The sequence below is a fragment of the Copadichromis virginalis genome, linkage group LG7, assembly GCF_057382275.1.
Source record: "Copadichromis virginalis isolate Kocher_CV1m ecotype Utaka linkage group LG7, C_Virginalis_male_GT1.1, whole genome shotgun sequence".
In the NCBI taxonomy this organism is placed as follows: domain Eukaryota; kingdom Metazoa; phylum Chordata; class Actinopteri; order Cichliformes; family Cichlidae; genus Copadichromis; species Copadichromis virginalis.
Window position 1 is genome coordinate 56379826 of NC_140624.1, and position 20379 is coordinate 56400204.

The following is a 20379-nucleotide window of genomic DNA, read 5'->3' on the forward strand; positions in this document are numbered from 1 at the left end:
AATGTCTGTCCAGAAAAGCAGATGTAGGAAACAAAAGCAGCCATTGTTTGGTCTGGAGATGCCTCAGATGTTTCTAGGCCAGGGGCCCAGACTGTGCAGCTTACCTGTGCTTTGTGGCTCTGCAAGTGAATGGGATGAAACAGAGCTGTCAGGCAGTACAAAAATATTATCATTTCTTAACATAACATATCTGCTCTGTAACTGGCAGAAGTCTCAGTCATATGATGGGGAACAATAATCAGCATTGCTGGCCTTGTATGAGCTGGGCTGCAGGCCGCCTGCCAAAAAGGACACCACCTTGGAGTTAAGGAAGTGAGGATGTGCCTTGGCCTGCCTCTGTCATCCAGTTAAAGGTTTTACAAGGGTGGCTAGCCAGGAGAGGAGTGCCTGGGATAGTTATTGCAGTGCCACTTGAGCAGAGGAAGTATAAAGTTTTTTATTACTTCTGCCACTCAGAGCATTGTGTATTTTATGTATCGAAAAACATTCATATTTAACTTCATACAACTTGTGTAGTGCTCTGATTTATATGCAAATTAAATATGTGCATGTTCTTTTGTACAAATATGAACATGATACTGACCTCATTAACAAATTTTGTTGAGGTCAAATTTAGCTTTAGATTGCCCAAAAAAAAAAAAGTACTGTAAATCAGTTTTAAAAACCAACCCCAGAGATTCATCACTTTCCATTTATATCGCAAAAGGGATGAGTTTATGGTCTGAAACACAGCTTTGGTTCTTCAGCAGCTCAGGTTGAGCGGTTTGGAGACAAAGTTAGAGAGTGAGACATTTAGAACATGTGTCAAGGAGAGAGACTGAATATATTACACACATAGGATGCTGAAGATGGAGCTGCCGGGCAGGAAGAAATGAGAGGGACCTGAAGGAAGTTCATGGATGTAGTGAAGGGCATGCAGCTGGTTGGTGTGACAGAGGAGGATGCAAGTGATAGGGTGAGATGCAAGCAGATCTCTAAAGGAAGCAGTCGAAAAAAGAGGAAGATGATTTTGGCTTTAGACTGACTGGCTTTGACATGGTTCTTGTTAGTTATTACCTGTGACTTGACTTGGAAAGTGTCTAAATCATCCTGGGATTAGATTTTTGAGTTCTTGATCTTCACTTGAGACCAAAGTTCAAATTCCAGACTCGCCTCTCTCCACTTTGGTCTTGACCACAATAAAAAGATGGGTAATACCCACTGTGACATCATCCACTGGTTAGTGAAGTCCTGTTTGAAGTGTCAAGTTGAGTGATTTTGCTGTCACCATTTGGATGTTTTGAAACGCGATCAGATGAGCGAAGAACCGATTTGACTGAGAAATTGGGGGACACTGGTCGTTTGCAGGCTAGCGTCTTATTTGACTCTAAATGGGAACTATAATTTAAAAAGTGAACATCATGTTGCATTCAGTAAGACTTCAAACAAGCAACTAAGGGCACAAACTCTCGAGGAAAGTGTTTTCTGTTTACTGAACCAACACCAGCTTTTCCATGTGCCTTCTTTATTCTGTGTTTCGTATGTGTGCCCACCATAATGACAAGTAGCAACTTGTTTATAAAGACATTTAATATTCTTGAAACGTAAAAAAAAATGTATGCCTTGTGTTTGTTTTGCGATGAAGCCAGTGGAGCCAAATGTCTGTTCAAACTATTCTCTTCTTGTTTGTAATGGATGACTTTTTTCTTTGGGCCTGCCACTCTGGGATTCTTCTCGTCTGTTAACAAGTGTATTCCTTTTATAACAGATGTATACGTTGAGTTTATGATCTCAAAACTGTATTTCTCCATTTACAGTGATGAATTACGGAAAGAGGCGCGACAGTTGAAGAAAGAACTGCAGGCCATAAAGCAAAGAAAAGAAGAAAGTTCAAAACCTGCAAAAGATGAAGTCAAGGAGGGTATGTGTGCAAATGTTTAATCCCCTACATGCACTCTTAAGTGTCCTGGTGTAACCCATTATATTTTACATTTATTGGTGGCAGATGATATAGTGGGTGTATATTATATGTATATAATATATATTTATAGGTTTAGGGTTTTTTTTTAATGATCTTTAAAAGTAGATTTAAGTGTGAAGTAAGTCTCTAGGAGGGTGGTCTGTGCTACATTCTCTGCTAATGGACACTGAGACAGGCAACCCTCTGATTTTGTCAATTAGTTGCAGACGTCTATTTCCCCCCCACCACCTAAACGGCCTGCATTTTTGTGTTGAAGCTTTCTGAAAATTGCATGGGTAAAAATTGTTGAGTGGCCGCCATGGTTGCACATCAAACCCAATGTGTTTGTTAGTTTGCAGCTTTGGCCCAACTAAATTCTGTACAAATCTGCCCCCAAATCTCCTCTGGTCTTCACCACACTCCAGTCTGTCATAATGCCGTCAATCACTGGATTTTTGCTGACGCTGAAACGCATTTTTGAGAATTACAAAAACCACTCAGACACAGAGGTTAGCCTGAGGTTGTGTGTGTTGTTGTGCAACAAAACAAAGTGGTTTACAGGGGGTGTCTGCAGGGAGCAGCCTAAGTGTGGGATTACCACCAGCCAAAATTTACAAAAGTCCACGAAGAGCTCAAACATTGTTTTTGTCTCCACAAACACTGATGGAGTCATGCTTTTAAGTAGAAACACAGACCCTAATGTTTATTTGCTGCCAATTGGCGGCATGATTTTAGATTAAAGAGGACAAGATCCAGTCACTGTGTTGTACTCCAATACTATCATTAACTACAATTCTTTTGCTCTCTCTAAATTTGAGTTGTTCTCAATTATATCTCTGTTCTAACACTCAAGAAGACGTAGTCTCTAAAAAAAAAATCCACTTATTGATTCAGGTGTTGAGACGGTAGCAGCCTTGCATTGTTATACCTGATGGCGAGTAGCCTAAGCTCCTCTATTATCTTACAAGGTATTTAAATTCAGCCAGGGGCCTTTGTTTTGTTCTTTCCTGTCAGCTTAGCCAGAGGCAGGGGTTTCTTTTAAAGAGTTCCTCGTTACATTTTTGTGTTGGAAACAAAAGTTAATTCCATTAAATGGAATGGATAGATGTCACGGCCCAATGGCCGCTGCAGGGGAGACGGATGTCTGCTTAAATGCAGTAAATCTTGTAACTCCACTCAGCCACAGACGAGCACTGTGGTGAGGTTTTTGTTTTATCTCATCTCACTGGAGAAGCTGTGCGGCAATAAGGGCTACACACACACACACACACACACACACACAGAAACAATGCCATCCCTTTAAGCTAAAAATTTTCTCCTGATTCTGCTTTGACCACTTTGTTAAGGTCAGCGTCTGGTGCCATTCGCTCACATGTCTCTTTAATTGGTCAGTGCTGACTCAGTGAACACATGATGCTTGTTTGAATTATTTTGCATCTGTAACAAATCATTGGGGGGGTTGTCATATAATCCACTAGATATGTTCTTGGTAAATTATGTCATCTGAGATATGGCAAAACAGGAAAGTCATGATGGCATCTCCAAATTCCCATTTTCTGCAGCTGACAGTGGAAAGTCCTAGAGATGATCAGTTTACTATCACTTACAAGGCAGTTAAGATTATCAAAGATTATTCTACTGCAAGTAATTGAATACTTGAAATAACATAAAAATAAATAAAAATAATAATAATAATAATAGTAATTTATTGTGCCTGCACTAAAATATTCTTAAATGCATATTCTTCAGCCTGTAATATACCATCAGTGTGTATATGATTCTTGATCTGCATGCCTGCCTGATGTCATTCTGTGTCCATTCATTATCCTCACTCACCGTTGTGCCTGGCATTAAACTTGATTGGCCTGAAATGCAAACCGTCTCTTCAGAATTCACCTTTAACACACAGTTTAGTTCATCACAATCATCACTTCAGTTTTCTCTTCAGCTTTCACAGAAATTATAGCATGTTCCTGCAGTCTGGATTTCTCTTTCTTGGCATGACCACTGGGTACCAGAGCCAAAAATAAGAGAGGCATTCTGAAACTACTGTCCATTCAAAACCCTCTAAAATGATGTGGCAGCATACTGTATCCCACTTAGATATTATACAGGTCTGCGTGTGTATTCCTGGCGTTGTATTACACTGGTGGCTTGTCAGTCATGTTGTTCATTTTTAGGACATGTATCAATTGAATGCTATATGAAATGCCAAATACTGTGATTGGAATTATTATTTTAACTGCTCAGCAGATCAACTGGGAGTCTTAGACCAGCTTGATTGTTTTTTTTTTCAAAACACATCTCTGGTATTTTCATCCACTTTAAACCCTCAAAAGCACTGCTCAGATAAAATAAGGTAACTTATTGCCTTGTTTTTTTTCTTTTTTTAGTCAGATATTTTCCTAATTTGATAGCATGCGATCAAATTAGATGTTTTTACTGTTTGATTACAGTAAAAACATCTGTTATGTCATCTCAATGACACCCAGGAAGCAAGTACAAGTACAACATGGTGACCAGAGGACACAGAAAACTGATAACATTCAGTGACAACGGGCAACATAACCACTAGAAACATTATGTTGCCACTTAAACATTTCTCTGCTTTGAGGCAAGCAATTGAACCTACTGCCAATTAGAGGGTTACCTAGGCAACTCGAGACAAAAATGTTCGCTAGCAACCAGCAGGTACAGAGCAATGCAAGTCAGGGAATTGAATCTGAATTGCCAACGACTCTGAAACCTGCCAGTAGGGGACATATGATAGAGTAGTATAAATTAGAGGCTTACCTAGGCAACAGGAGCCTGGGATGTCCACTAGTTACCAATCATCAGCTACAAAGTGATGCAAGTAAATCACAAGCACATCATTTCTTGCATGTACTCTCAATGATGGAGTCCCTTTAGTTTTCGTAATGTCTTGCTTATTTTGTTTATGAATCACAAAAGGCAGTATATCACTGAATTGTGGTTACTTTAGTAAGGCATGTGTCATGCATCTATACAACAGCAACACAAAGCCATCTAAAAATTCATTTCAGAGAGGTTTTTTTGTGTTTCTTTTTAAACAATCAGCAGAGCAGCTTTTAAGTTTACACAGTTTACTCAGTTTAACTACCTGTATTTATTACTTCTTATTGTGCCACTTGGACTTTGTTAAAAACTCCTGATTGTTTAACAGAGAATGGGGAAAACTTGATCCTGTAAAAGGGGCGTTTGTCGTCCACAACACACCTCGGTTGCTATAACAGCAGCTTGATTTGTAGCTCTCTAGATCCCAGGTGACAGGAAAGGGGAGGAATATAATTTAAAATGTCATCAAACTCAGGGATAGTCAGTGACAACAGCTGGAGAAGGGATGTGTGTTCTTCGCGCATGACCTCAGGGCATCATCAGTCAGCATCCGGCATGTCATAGGTTGCAGCAGAGGTGACTGGGCAAGAGATGGAGGAAGATCACGTGTTTGTGTCATAAATCAAGTCAGAAAAAGGGCTGCCCCTCTAAGCAGCACAACAGACTTCAGTAATGACACCAGTCAAGTGGGGGAAAGTGTTATACTTTGATTTTTTCCCCCCTTTTTTTGTGATCTGTGTGCATTTGGTTTGGAAATTAAGTGATTTCTTATTTGGCGTTATTTGCAAAGGATCCACCAGAATTTCACTCACCAAAACTGAAGCACTCACTTCTTGAATCAGCTGTACTGTACCACGAAGCAAGTTACATTATTCAGTTCAGTTTTTGTTTGTATAGCACCAAATCACAACAACAGTTACTTCAAGGTGCTTTATATTGTAAAGTAATGAGAGAAACATCAGACAACTCCCTTTGAGCAGTTGGTGACAGTGGGAAGGAAAAACTCCCTTTTAACAAGATAAAACCTCCGGCAGGCCCAGGGAGGGCGATGTCTTAACATTTGGTTTGGAGCAACTCCTTCTAATTTTCTTAAAGTGCATAATGAATTATTGTTTAAAGACACACAAATAGTTTTTTTTTCTTTTTCTTTTTGTAGTTATAACACATTTGTATTTGTCTTTTATTCAAACCAAGATTGACCAATGACTTACATGAAACATGACCTGTCCAGTTTGTTATTCTATTTTTTTTAATCATATCCTCCTGAGAACCAAGGAAAAGGGAATCTCCCCATTGCACTTTTTTGTGATTTCTTTCTTCTTTTACAGCTAAAAGACGCCACTCAAACACATGCGATATCAATGGAAAGCTCCTCTATTTAGTACTTTAGGACTTAGTAGGTTACCTGAAATAAGTCAAAAGATATAGACCAAAAACAAATATCCATTACAGAGGACATAAATGAACAGCCTGGTTCTCAGGAGGATATTTAAGGGTTTCAGTTGGTATAGTCTCTAGTTAGTTGTGCATGCTTGGGTCATTTAAACAAGCTTTTCAGTAAGGTCTGGTTCATATGCCTGCCTTAAGTTCTTTGTTGTTCTGTTAGTTTATTTTGGGAAATATGTTGTCTCATGAACTCATAAAATAGCAGCTCTCTCCTAAATGACAAGCAGGGGCCTCGTGTGTTTTCTCTGTTGCATCATTTATTTAGTGCAGCTGAATATGTCAGAGCATCCAGTCAGGAGTGGCACAGCTTGGCGAGTGAGGTGACGGTGATCTGGGGCTTGTGTCTGTGTGTGACATCACATTTTGTTGTGGAAAGAAAGTGCTCAGACAGCCAGCAGACTGTGCTCACTGTCTGCCACTCTGTGACTTCACAGACTGTACGCCTGAACTCTGAGATTTACAGAAGCACATTAACTGCATGAGACACCGATGTCAGCACGCTGATTGTCTCTCCTTCTATTCACGATGAGAGAATTTTTCACACATACTGCAGAGAGGACAGTTTGGTGGAAAAGTATTCCCAGCATACTGTGATTTTACCCTCTCTGTCTGTACTTTGTGACACACACAGCTCATACAGTACATCTGTTGCATTAGACAGCTACAGTCTAGTTTCCTTCCTTTTATTTGTATTAGAGATGAAACTAAAGAATATCTTCATTATCAGTTAGTTCAGTTGGTTGTGCTCTCACTTATATTTTATGTCTGTAAATTAGACAAAACATAGAACATACAGTGGGGCAAAAAAGTATTTAGTCAGCCACCGATTGTGCAAGTTCCCCCACTTAAAATGATGACAGAGGTCAGTAATTTGCACCAGAGGTACACTTCAACTGTGAGAGACAGAATGTGAAAAAAAAATCCATGAATCCACATGGTAGGATTTGTAAAGAATTTATTCGTAAATCAGGGTGGAAAATAAGTATTTGGTCACCTCAAACAAGGAAAATCTCTGGCTCTCACAGACCTGTAACGTCTCCTGTAAGAAGCTTTTCTGTCCCCCACTCGTTACCTGTATGAATGGCACCTGTTTGAACTCATCATCTGTATAAAAGACACCTGTCCACAGCCTCAAACAGTCAGACTCCAAACTCCGCCATGGCCAAGACCAAAGAGCTTTGGAAGGACACCAGGAAAAGTATTGTAGACCTGCACCAGACTGGGAAGAGTGAATCTACAATAGGCAAGCAGCTTGGTGTGAAAAAAATCAACTGTGGGAGCAATCATCAGAAAATGGAAGACATACAAGACCACTGATAATCTCCCTCGATCTGGGGCTCCACGCAAGATCTCATCCCGTGGGGTCAAAATGATCATGAGAACGGTGAGCAAAGATCCCAAAACCACAAGGGGGGACCTGGTGAATGACCTGCAGAGAGCTGGGACCAAAGTAACAAAGGTCACCCTCAGTAACACACTACAACGGCAGGGAATCAAATCCCGCAGTGCCAGACGTGTTCCGCTGCTGAAGCCAGTGCATGTCCAGGCCCGTCTGAAGTTTGCCAGAGAGCACATGGATGATACAGCAGAGGATTGGGAGAATGTCATGTGGTCAGATGAAACCAAAGTAGAACTTTTTGGTATAAACTCAACTCGTCGTGTTTGGAGGAAGAAGAATACTGAGTTGCATCCCAAGAACACCATACCTACTGTGAAGCATGGGGGTGGAAACATCATGCTATGGGGCTGTTTTTCTGCCAAGGGGACAGGATGACTGATCTGTGTTAAGGACAGAATGAATGGGGCCATGTATCGTGAGATTTTGAGCCAAAACCACCTTCCATCAGTGAGAACTTTGAAGATGAAACGCGGCTGGGTCTTCCAACATGACAATGATCCAAAACACACCGCCCGGGCAACAAAGGAGTGGCTCCGTAAGAAGCATTTGAAAGTCCTGGAGTGGCCTAGCCAGTCTCCAGACCTCAACCCCATAGAAAATCTGTGGCGGGAGTTGAAAGTCCGTGTTGCTCGGCGACAGCCCCAAAACATCACTGCTCTCGAGAAGATCTGCATGGAGGAATGGGCCAAAATACCAGCTACTGTGTGTGCAAACCTGGTAAAGACCTATAGTAAACGTTTGACCTCTGTTATTGCCAACAAAGGTTATGTTACAAAGTATTGAGTTGTATTTTTGTTATTGACCAAATACTTATTTTCCACCCTGATTTACGAATAAATTCTTTACAAATCCTACCATGTGGATTCATGGATTTTTTTTTTTCACATTCTGTCTCTCACAGTTGAAGTGTACCTCTGGTGCAAATTACTGACCTCTGTCATCATTTTAAGTGGGGGAACTTGCACAATCGGTGGCTGACTAAATACTTTTTTGCCCCACTGTATAAAGAAGTAAAAATCCAGGGTGGCATCTTTATACACCATTTTTGGTGCTGTTTTGTCTGACTTGCAGTCTAAAACTGCTTCAGTTTTCAGAAGATTATGAAAAATAAAAATATTTACATTTAAGAAGCTTTATTAAGTGGGTTTTTTTTTTCAGTTCATGGGTTTTGTCCAGCCGGTGATGTGAAACAGAAAAAAGCAAAAAAGAATGAATCAACAACATGATTAATCCTCTTCTTTTCAGTGCAGCTTTATTTCCACATTAGAGATCAGCGATGATTAGCTAAAGAATCTCCGGCTCCTGCAAGTCAAGTTCCACATACGTTATAATTTAGTCGAGTATATTTTGAAGTAGCCTAACAGTTGTATCAGTTTCTGTTTGTAGTCAACAAAGGCTGTTAAGTACAGTCAGTGCAGTATTTCGACATTTATAGTTTTCATTATCAACTGGAGGATACGCTAATAATAAAACAACAAAATAATGAGTCTCTTTGTCTTATTTGAATTCAAAAGTTTAAAAAGAGCTTTTGATCTTCAAATAAACTGCTTAATTTAAAAAATAATTTTAAAATGTACTCCTGTTCAGTCCTTTCAAACAGGTTCAGACACTTGGAGATTGTGCAAACCACTATTTTCCTTACATTTGTCACCTTCTATAATCATTAAAAAATAATAATAATAATAGATTTTTTTTAATTCCTTGATAATATTTCAGTAGGACCAGTTAAGTGACCTTCACTCCTCTCAAATCAGCTGAATGTGGTTCACACTTGCTCTAATCTGTGCTAAAATTTAACTGACTCGGTTAAATCTTAAGGCTCGTTACGTATGTCATCTTTGATCAGGAAAAAAATAAGGGATGATTATTTAATTCCTTCTTTGTGATGGTGAGCAATAGCATGGATACGTACAGAGCATGACAGTCTGAGATGGACGGACTATCTTTTCAGTTTTCTGGTAATCATGGTCATGGAGCATGTACAGCAGCATCTGTGAAGGCTTTTCCTTTTATGTTTTCTTGCTGCTCTTGTTCTGTGTTTTTTTTTTTTTTTTTTGTTTTTTTTTTTTTTTTACCTGTCGTTTGTTAAGTAGCAGTTAATTACACTTAAAACTGAACATCTAAAAATAAATATTTATTCATTTATTTTAAATCTGGTAAAACATCCCTGAATTCTGTTCAGTTTAGGAACAGTTTCACAAGTGGTCAAAAAGAGGAAAACAAAGACTATTATTAAAAACCTCTCCAGTTATCTTTGCATGAACCAGTTTGAATTTTAGACCATCCAAATAATGTAATTTTGTAAAAGTTAAAACTTCTTGGCCGGCTTTCATTCTGGCTCCCTCAGGCCAGAGTCGCTCATCCAAACAAGCTCAAACTTGGCAGTGCACTTAACTCATTTCCTTGGCAACACAGCCTGCAAGCTTGAAGTGGTTTGGATAAACAGTTGTTGAGATAGGTAAAGAACAGTTGGAAGTACGGACATGCAGAGATTTCTCAAGTTGTTAGTTAAGATTTGTCTGATTTCTTGCTTTGCTGCTATAACAGCTGTCTACTTTGTCTCTTTTGACTCTCTAAAGTGGAGAAAAAGCCAACCAGTGAAGCTGTGGCTGAGTACTTGGAGGGAAGAAAGAAATATGAAGGGCTCAAGAACCGAAAACTGAAAAAAGGCTCAAGCAGAGAAGAACAGGCAAGAGGGCACAATTTGTTGCACTAAATTACTGAAATTGAAATAGACTGTAAATTCTGTAGTTGTTAACGTGTGTTTTAATGATGTCTGATCTTTACGGTAGACGCTGGCCCTGCTCAACAGCTTCAAGTCCAAGCTGTCATCGGCCATCACTGAGGGTCCACAGGAGGACATGGAGGAGCTGGCAGAGGATGATGACAAAGGATGGTCAGTGAGCTTGACACTATTCGAGATAAATGAGCGGGATATTTTCATTTTCTTCTTTCATGGTCATCTTTTAGGAAAGAATCCAGACATTGTTCATTTATTTCAATTTATGCAACTGAATAAAGCAAAGTCAAGCATGATCATGAGCCTATCCCACCTGTCTTAGGGTGAGAGGCAGGATACACCCTGGACAGGTTGCCAGTCTGTCACAGGGCTACCATTCGGACTCACATTTACTCCCGCATTGGGCAATTTAGTGTTTCCAATTAACCTAACCCCGCTAACTGCATGTTTTTGGACTGTGGGAGGAAGCTGAAGTACCTGGAGAGAACCCACACAAGCATGGGGAGAACATGCAAACTCCACACAGAAGGACCCTGGCCTGACACAATTATGTTAAAAATGACTATTTAGTTCTTTAAAATTTGAAGACATTTAAAAGATTAAATGGAAGACGGTTAAATTTTCATTTAAATGTTGCTTTTGGTTATTTTTTTAGTTAAAACTTGCTGATTATAGTGTTATACTCATAGACAGTAATAAAGTAATATGATGTCAGCCACTGGTGTCTGGATTCCCATTTTTCGAGATTACCGTTTTCCGCCATCAACATCTTGGTTGCAAGAAAAACTGATGTAACAAGAAGAGGTGGGTCTGAGTGTAAAACCACTGACTCATCGGCAGATGGTTTGTGACTGACAAGTCAATGAGCAAAACATGGTATGAGCAAAAAGGTCAACAAAGAAAGCCTTGTCTCCGCCCACCCCCATAGCTTTCTATGGAGGGAAAAGGCTTGGGCTGGACGTTTGCAACCCCAGCTATCGCCATCTGGTGGCTTTAAGACAGAATGCAGTTTTTAAGGCACTTCCGCAGTGGCTTCATTTTTCTGACAGGGAATCTTTGTCCATGTTTTTCGTTTTCTCTGGTTAGACTACTTTAATATAATGAACAAACTTACTTGTCCAACTGTTAACAGAAATGCTGATTCTATATCAAGAAAAGAAAAGTACCACATCATTGGTCTATAACTTAAATTCACTGTTCACTGCAGTCAATAATAGTAGAAACTCTGAGCAATACGTGAGCACATCAGTCCTCCCAGAGCCCAAGAAGCAGTCCGGCATACACACCATTTTGTGGACAGTGAAGTTTAAGCATGACAGGCTAACTAGAAAAAAGATGTTTTATTATTTCATTGATATTATGATGACTATCGCTAAAAGACAACATAATATCAGGAGCAACAAACATGAGACACTGGAAAAACAAAATCCTTCCTTGTACAGATGAACCTGAACTCTATAAGATCTAAAGCTCACTCCAAGTTCTGATAAATGTGTGTGAAAGTTCAGGTTGTGTGCTTGTGTATGTGTGTCACGTTGGGATTTCAAGCCACAGCCACCAGATTGGCCATCAGGAAATCAGGCCTGACTGTGTGTTTTCCTCTCATATTCTGTTTTTCACCAAAGATCTCAAAGTCTAACTGCACAGAGTGAGGGTTTGAAATGAATACCATGTGTTTGAACGTGAGCAAAGTGTCTGTGTGCAAGAGATTTAGAATAACAAAATCTGTAGTTCCTATTAGTCTCAAGAAGCCTCCTTGAAGTTCAGTCTGGGTGTGCGTTTGTGTGTCAGCGTGCATATGTGGGGGTCCTAATGAATTTGAGAGAAGCCTTGGCTGGCCTCTCCCGGCTGTAGACACCTCACGGTGTTGCCCCTGCCAGGTATGATGAGAAAGGAGGGACGGGGCAGTAGCATAGCAGTCCTAGAAAAATACCAGTGGGGAAGTCTGTGCCACTCTAGGAGTACTGCGAACAGAATGTGGGTTACAACAGGTCAGACATTGGAAGTCAAGTCTGGGCCAGAGGAGGTAAACTATTCCATCTGTGTCTGTGTCTCCAAATTCTGACTCTCCCTCTACAGCCCCCTCCTCCCCCAACTCCTTCTGCTTTGCTAACACACAACCTCAGAGCCCACTCTCTCAAAGCAAAGAGCCCTCCATTGCTTTCACCATTCCTCCATATTCAGTAAATCCCACCCCCTGCTTGAGTAAAAAGAATGCAAGACAAATAAATAGAGGAAAAGCTTCTGTAGACTCGCGTTATGGCAGCACAGCGGTTTTGATAAGCCCCTAACGCTGCCTTTCCACATCATGTTTCAGAGCTGGATGACTCTGAGGCTGTATGACCGGCAGACTGTCATCACAGAGACTGCTAGACAAATTATCAGAGGCGGCATGCTCACGCAGCAGGAGTCCTCAGGGCCTGCCAGAGTCTAACCGTGGCATTCTAGATGAGCTGTCACAACTCCTGCCGATTTCAAATGAACACAGGAGAAAATCCAGATCGCACCAACATACTAAAACACCCTAACCGCACAGACACGTAGAAGAGGTCATGCACGCTAGAACAACCCTTGTTTAAGTTTACAGCATGGAGTTTTGTTTTTTTAATACAGGCATGTGGAAACACACTGAAACAGTCTGTTAATCGTGAACTTTGAAGGAAACATTTAAAGATTTTCTTATTTTAGGTATGAACAAAACTACGTTTGCATTTCCTCTGGTTTGCTCTGGTTTCATACGACAAGCATAGCATGAGCTGATTGTAAATAGAATTTGGCGCCACAATTGTTCCACCATGTAATGTTGGTTGGTATTTTTCATCAAAGGATTGACTCAAATAATGCACATAATATGTGTACCAGCTCAAGTTTGGGTTTTCATACATGAATTCAGTTTATTTCCCTAATTAAATCTCAAGTTTTAAACCAGTTTTTGACAGATTTCTAAAAGTTGTGTCGTCGTCTTTTTATGACAGGTTGTCTAATAGATTTTTTTAAAAATTAAATAAAACACTAAAGCACTGTACCTATATGGTGGGTGTGTGTGGTTTATATTTTACTTTCCCTTCCCCCAATTCCAGTACCAGCACCGGGGGGAGATGGGGGGGTAATAGTTTATAAAGGTATCTGAGTATCACACAACCAGTTCTGAACCAGTTACAGTGTAAAGCCACCTTTGCAGCAACCCTGTGAGGCCATAATTAGGCACAAGTTAACATGCTTAAAGTGATGCTTAAAATGCTTAAAACATTGTAATGATGTACTCTTGTGTGAATTCAGGTTCACAACAACAATTAAGCCAGTCATTTTAGAACTACCAGTTATCCTAAAGGTTAACTGCTGGACAAAGCTGGAGTACCTGGGGATGATGGAGACCATGAAACTCCACAGATAAAGGCCCAAAGCTTACCAGCAGGTTAAAAATGCAAACCTTGCTGCGAGGGAACTGTGCCATTCACTGCCATTGCAGCTATGCTGCAAAACTAACTGGAACCATTACCGATTAAGATAAAAATGTAGTGATTACAGTTTTGCATTTTTGCCTTTTTTACATTTTGAAAAAGACTTGAAGCTGGGAAAATTACTTCTCAGCTCAGGAAATGAGGCTAAGAAGAATGTGAATGCAAGTTAACCATGATTATTATGTCAGTTCTTTGTGTTAGAGTGCTAATGTGTGGGTCTGTGGAAAAACTGTAGCAAAGTTAGAGGACCACCAGAGTCACTAGGGTTAAGCCCCCTTGGACTTCACCTTGGTATTTTTTTTTTTGTTGGGAAATGCCCTCCTCCTTGTATCTGGTTTTTTAGAAAGCCACAGTGAGGGTAAGCCACACTAGGTAAATAAACACAATACTATAGGCTTAATGTCAAAAAACACTGGTGATTTTAGAGCATCTATTTAAGTCATTTTAGCTACCGTTTAAAGAACACTATTATATTGACAAATTAGACTCTTAGTCTTGATTTAACATTTCAACTGGGTTTAAAGGTTTATTAAGTAATCCTTTCAGATCCTTAAATAGATAAAATAATGTTGTAGTTTCAAAATATACGTTGATTAGTGTGTAATTATCTGCCAGAGAGCTCGATTTTGGTTTCATCTGACCAAAGGACGATTGATTGTCAACAGTTTGCACCTTTTCTTTTTCTTTTTTCTTTTTTTTTGCCTGTCCCGTTTGGCTCCTTTGCCATCAGAATTGTTGTCTAAAGGCAAAGAAAGATGCCCAACGGATTTACTTTACCAAACTGACCATCCCAGCCTTGCCGTAATGGTCCATTTGATTCACCTTTTATTGTTCATTTTATTTTCACTTACTGAATACGGGACAGACTTGACTGGGGGAAAGAAGGGGAGAAAGAAAGAGGAAAAGAGAAACAGCTGAGAAGAGGGACGGGGGAGAAGGGCAAAAGACAAAAACCAACAGAATGAGCAGAAAAAAAAAGAAGAAGAAAAAATGCATATATCAGTCACCTGCTGAGAAAGAAAAAAGAAAACAAGCAGAAGAGAACAAGAGTAATAGAATAAACAACATCACAATGATATATGGGAATATGACAGTAAATACTAAATATTAAACATTATTGTGCAGCACATAAGATCAACAGAACACAGTGTGCTTTGAGGTAGGAGCCAAAAAGGGTGTAGTTTGTGGGTGTGATCACCCGTGTGTACACCTGTGAGCATGGACGCGCTTGTTTTTTTAAAAGGTTCCTTCATGTAATGATCTGCTAGAGGGTGTGGGGGGGCCACAGCCCCGTTTGCACCTTTTCAACCAGCTTCTTGATCTTGTAATCCATTCCAGTCTTGTGTAGGTCTACAGACTTGTTCCTGCCACCCTCTTTGGTTTTCCCCAATGGTGATGCCATTGCAGCTATGCTATGCAAAACACATTCATACAAGCACTATTTTCTATGCCTAAATGCTTTCTATTTAACATTCACACATTTTCACACTCCAATGATCACATTGGAGTGCAACTAAAGGTTCAGTATCTTGCCCGAAGGACTGAACCACCAACCTTCATATTGGTAGATGACCTCTGTCTACCTCCTGAGCTACAGCCACCTATCAGGAGTATCTGTAATTGATTCTTTCCCACACAGCCACAGAGCCGATCTGCAGGAGCCCAAATTCTAGCTGGGTTGTATGGCATCGAGTAGTTATTTCACTCAATGAAATGTAAATCCATTTATAATTTTTATGTAATATTTTTTTCTGGATTTTTGGTTTATATCCTGTCTCTTTCCATTAAAATGAAGCAACCATAAAAATTAAAGACTGTTAATTTCTTTGTGTGAGCAAGCTTATGAATTCAGCAGGAGATCAAGTAGTTATTTTCCCCTGCTTCAACTAATTATTGGGTTTGTTGTTATGAAACTTCTCAAAGCAAAAGAGAAACTGGCCTCTAGGTAACGGTTCCACAGAGCAGTGATTTAGTGGATCCTGTCCTGCTGTTCTTTGAACTCTCTCCACCTCCTCTCTTTGTCTGATTTAGGATGGCCCATGTTCTTCAGTTTGATGAGCAAAGCAGAAAAGTCAAGGATGCCAACATGCAGGATGAGGACACCTTTGAGATCTATGACCCACGCAACCCCGTTAACAAACGCAGGAGAGAGGAGAGCAAGAAGATCCTGAAAGAAAAGAAGGCCAAGAGGTGAGGTCACAAGGTCATAGGTCGTGCCGAAGCCATGTGACTAAAACCAAAACTGGCCGTACAGCATCCTGGCAGTCTACCTTTTCATTGCTTCAAACCCGGCTTTGTTGAACCATTTCCTGGTGCGAACATTACAAATGAGGATGCTGAGCAGAAAACACGATGTCCCCGTTTTCTGTGAGGAAACGGCTTCTTCACAGCTTCACCTGAACAGTTACTCATCAGGAGAAAAAAAATAGTGAACCTTACATGTAATGTTCATTTATATGACTTTGTATTTTCTGTTTACAGTTAAATGTGAGCCTTTGTTAGAAAAATAAATACCAATCATAAACAGCCTGTAATGACTCTGTTCTGTTTGATTTTAAACAAATGTATCACTAAGGAGCCATTTTTCAGGATAAATTGATACTCTAATGCAGTTTGTGAGGCCTTTCTTGCTTACATGGAAGGGCTATAAAACCTGGTGTATGTGCCCACTCTCTTCTTTCCATCTGGCATCAACTATTCGTGTTTGGACAGCTCATCCATCCTCTGCTTGCACTGGTGCTATGGCTGACTTCCACATTCAAGTGTTTCTTCAGATTTAGTTTGAGCAAATATGCAAGTAAATCTCTTGTGTGGACACCCTACTATTCACTTAGCTTTCAGCCAGTCTGGGACAAGTAAGGCATATAGACCACAAGAATACTTGCACAAAAAATGCTTGCCTAATATCATTTAGGTCAGGGTATGGATACGGAAAAGCTGAGTGTCCTGTGGTTTCTGGCACAAGGATGTTGACAGGCAAGTGTGGCTTCTTTTGGCTTGACGGTGATGGTCTTTGTCATGTTACTCAAGCCTTTCCTAGATAGTTTTTGTGGTGTCTGAACCCGTTATCACTTCTGGGGAACCCTTGTGCAGTCAGGGAAGGTGTTTGATGGTCAGCATCAATGTTTAGGTGAGCGGTACATATCAAATGAATGCTATAACCTTCATGAACCTCAACAGAATATAGTATTGTTATGTAAAACGTTTTAGTCAGTCAGCCTGGCTCTGGATTTAATGTTGAGGCTGATCAACGAATGCACATGCTCCAAATCAGCTATATATTATGGGTCTTTACCATTGGAATGCTGTTTCATGGTTATAGCCAGTTAAAACAGCAGAAAGTACCACATTCTGTGGGTCTTTGGATATGAAAAATGAATGAAAGAATGATTCAAACCCAAGCAACAGGGAGTAACATTTCACAGGTATCCTAATATGCAGATTTCCAAATGCTTTAAGTATGTTTGCATGAATCTGAGTTCAAATAAAATTAATCTATTTTATACTGGGCATTGGTGCAGTCCCTTAGCTCATCCTCTGTCTGGAGAAAAAAAAACATTTTAGCTCCCTTTCCCCCTGTCTTTAAGCCAGCTTTCTTGGCAGCCCTTGCTAACAGAAGATTGGCAAGGAGCAGGTAGAAGGAACAGCAGGTGGGAGGAGCTTCTGTGCTTACAACTAGAGCACCAAAGTGCTCTCACTTACCAATCAAAATCAAGAAGGGGTGGGTCTTAGAATATCAGCTCTCAACAGTTGCAAAGAAGAAACTGATTGTAGTTGTCACTGAGGAGCCAGTAAATTGCAACTTAACACTGAAGAAGTAGCCTAGCAATGATTACAGCGCTTGAGAGAAGCCCTCTAAAACTGAGGTCATGGGGGATTTCAGTTAAAAAATGGCTGGCTGTGGACACAGACCCTAGAATGGACAATTGATACCACACTTTTCCGTAAGACAAACATGAATCTACAGCTGTTAGTGGCTCAGCTTAGCTGGAACTGGCAACACTGTGCCACTAGTCTGGCACAGTCCACAGAGCAGATGTAAAAACATCATTACACATTTAATGAACAGTTACGAGAAGTATTGATTTTCTCAGTGAACTTTCTGCTATGATTGCGTACTTCACAAAATATTAAATAGAAAAACAACTTTTTAATGCTGGGGTAAAAACCAGAGACAGCTCAGTCATCCGAACACATTTCTTTTTCATTGTCCTGCTCGGGTCATCACTGGAGCAGTCAGGGCTTGTTGAAAGCAGAACTGTTCAAACACTTAACCCAAAATGATCAGCTGCCGTGTGCGACCAGGAGCCGCACACTTCTTTTTTAACTGGACTTGTGGGATTATGCTTAAATTTCAATATGAAACGAGACGTACAGTTAATGTTACATTAAGAGGCCAGCTCTGCCCAAGCTGCTGAAAATTTAAAACAGGTGATACAGTGGCCTGACCGACTCTGTGCTTCTGGGTCTTGCTCACGATTAAATGTGCCAGTGTTAATAACTGAGATATTCTGAAATGTAACGAGAGATTCACTTTTTTCTTGAGTATGTCATAAAACAAGCCTTGTAATACTTCCATGCTCTTTCGCTCTAATTTCTAATGGCCACACTGGCCTTGAAGACACTCCTCAGATAAATTAGTTCTTTACAAGGACTCTGCTTACCAAGTAAATCGGTAATTTATGTTTGAAGGGAAGCCAGAGAGAAAGACAAGGTGGAGAATATTTAACATTTCTCTGCGTCACTGCACCCAACTTCAAGTAGAAAATACCCCTCTTTTGCTCATCATGTGATTCTGGAGGAATGAGATGGGAAGGTAATGGCATTATCATGCTCTTCCACTGCCTTCTCCTTCTGCCCTTGGGTGTATGCATTAAAAATGACAAGCTAATTCTTCTAATGTCTAAAGACATGACTAATTAAATTAAACATTCATTTTGGAACCAGGGCATTTTGTTCTTCTCTTTCCATGTAACTTGTATTTATGACATTAAAGAAGGGATTTACCGTAAAGCCCATAAGAAAGCAAGGTTCTTTAGATTTCTAGATTGCAAAACCACTGGGGGCATCTGATCAGTCCCAAAAGTCTGTATGGAGTCTTTATTACAATGACAAATCCAGAGTCAGATAAACAGCTATCTCAAGCAATGAAAAGTACAAGGAGACCTGGTCTGGCCCCCTCAGTGCCCTTATCTCAGCTTGATGGAGTCAGTCTGGGATTACATGTGGAGACAAGACAGAAGAACTGTGGCAAGTTGTCTCAGTTGCTTTATCATATGTTGAATAGCTATGCAAGAGAACACATGTGTGTTACTGTGACCATGAGTCCTCCCTCTATAGCTAACTCCTCTGGGTGCAATGGCCAGAAGAAAAATGCAAGATCAAAGAGGAGATGGTTTGTACAGGCACAGCAGAGTGTCATTGTTAAGCTCTGGCAATTCCCAGACGTCCAAGGACAGAGCAGTGAGTTCATTTGTCTCTGCTGTCAGCTTTTTGTCTGCACCTTATTGTTGAAGGACAAATTCAAAATTTTCTCACTCTATCCTAATACAGCGCTTGCATACACATGACTACACTGAAAGATTTGCTGGTGCTCAGACTGCTCTTCTTGTCCATACATCAGATAAAGTCATTTCACTGTCAGTGATGAAAGCTTATGTTGTATCAGGACTCTGCAGTTTAAGTTAGTTTAATTAAACATGTATCATTGAAACGTGGAATATGGAGTTTAGGAACAAATTCTTTCTTCCTCCTCAGACAGGGTTTGCTTGTGAAGGTGAAATAGTGTGATAGTAGATACCAAAATGAAATTTTATCAGATGCATGAATTTAAAAGATAACCAGACAACAGCGCACAGTGCATTGGTTTACAATGCTCAGAAGCAAGATTGTGCACTTTCAGAAAACAATGTTTATTTGTGTAAAATAGTGTTTTGTTAGAATAGAATGTCCTCCATCCAGGATCCTAATTACATAACAGTTATGTTATATTAACAGCCAAATGTCTCTAGCTGTTTAAACTGCAGCATATTAGTTTTTCTAATCAACAACAAACAAATTTGATGTAAAAGAATTTCATTCATTTTGGTTATAGAACTTAAAGGCAGTCACTTCACCACATGTTTCATGCTCAGTAATGCTCAGTGGGATGCAATTTAATATCTATAACCTGGTACTGTGTGATGTTAGAATAATAAGGAAAATGCTGTTTCTGCAGTAAATCAGACACTCCAATTAAACATTATAAATTATGTAATTAATACTGATGTTGTTATAAGCAGAATTTTACTGTTTGGGAAAATGTAATGAAAAGAAGGATGAGCGCAAGTAGCAACCTTTTGAGGTTGTGATATCACAGAGAATCACTTCATCAACACTTGTGAAACAGGACAGCAGGACAGCATTACCCTGTTGTTTAAATATAGTCATGTCCTCTTTTAAGCAAGAAAACAAAATGCCAGTGCCAAAATTGCTAAATTCAAGGCTTAAATAGTAATATCATAGTGCAGCTATGCAAGGTAATAGACATGAGTATGAC

General features: G+C 39.9%; 1 protein-coding gene across 1 annotated transcript in view; it reads left to right on the plus strand.

The window, feature by feature from the left end:
- The window catches only part of cwc27 (CWC27 spliceosome associated cyclophilin), a 31745-nt gene extending 15375 nt beyond the window's left edge, over positions 1-16370 (plus strand). The window contains exons 11-14 of the mRNA XM_085464328.1: positions 1797-1900; positions 10220-10329; positions 10433-10536; positions 15873-16370. Coding sequence (XP_085320454.1) covers positions 1797-1900; positions 10220-10329; positions 10433-10536; positions 15873-16035 — 481 coding nt within the window. The 3' untranslated portion in view covers positions 16036-16370. The remainder of the gene's footprint in view (positions 1-1796; positions 1901-10219; positions 10330-10432; positions 10537-15872) is intronic.
- Positions 16371-20379: the final 4009 nt, after the last annotated feature.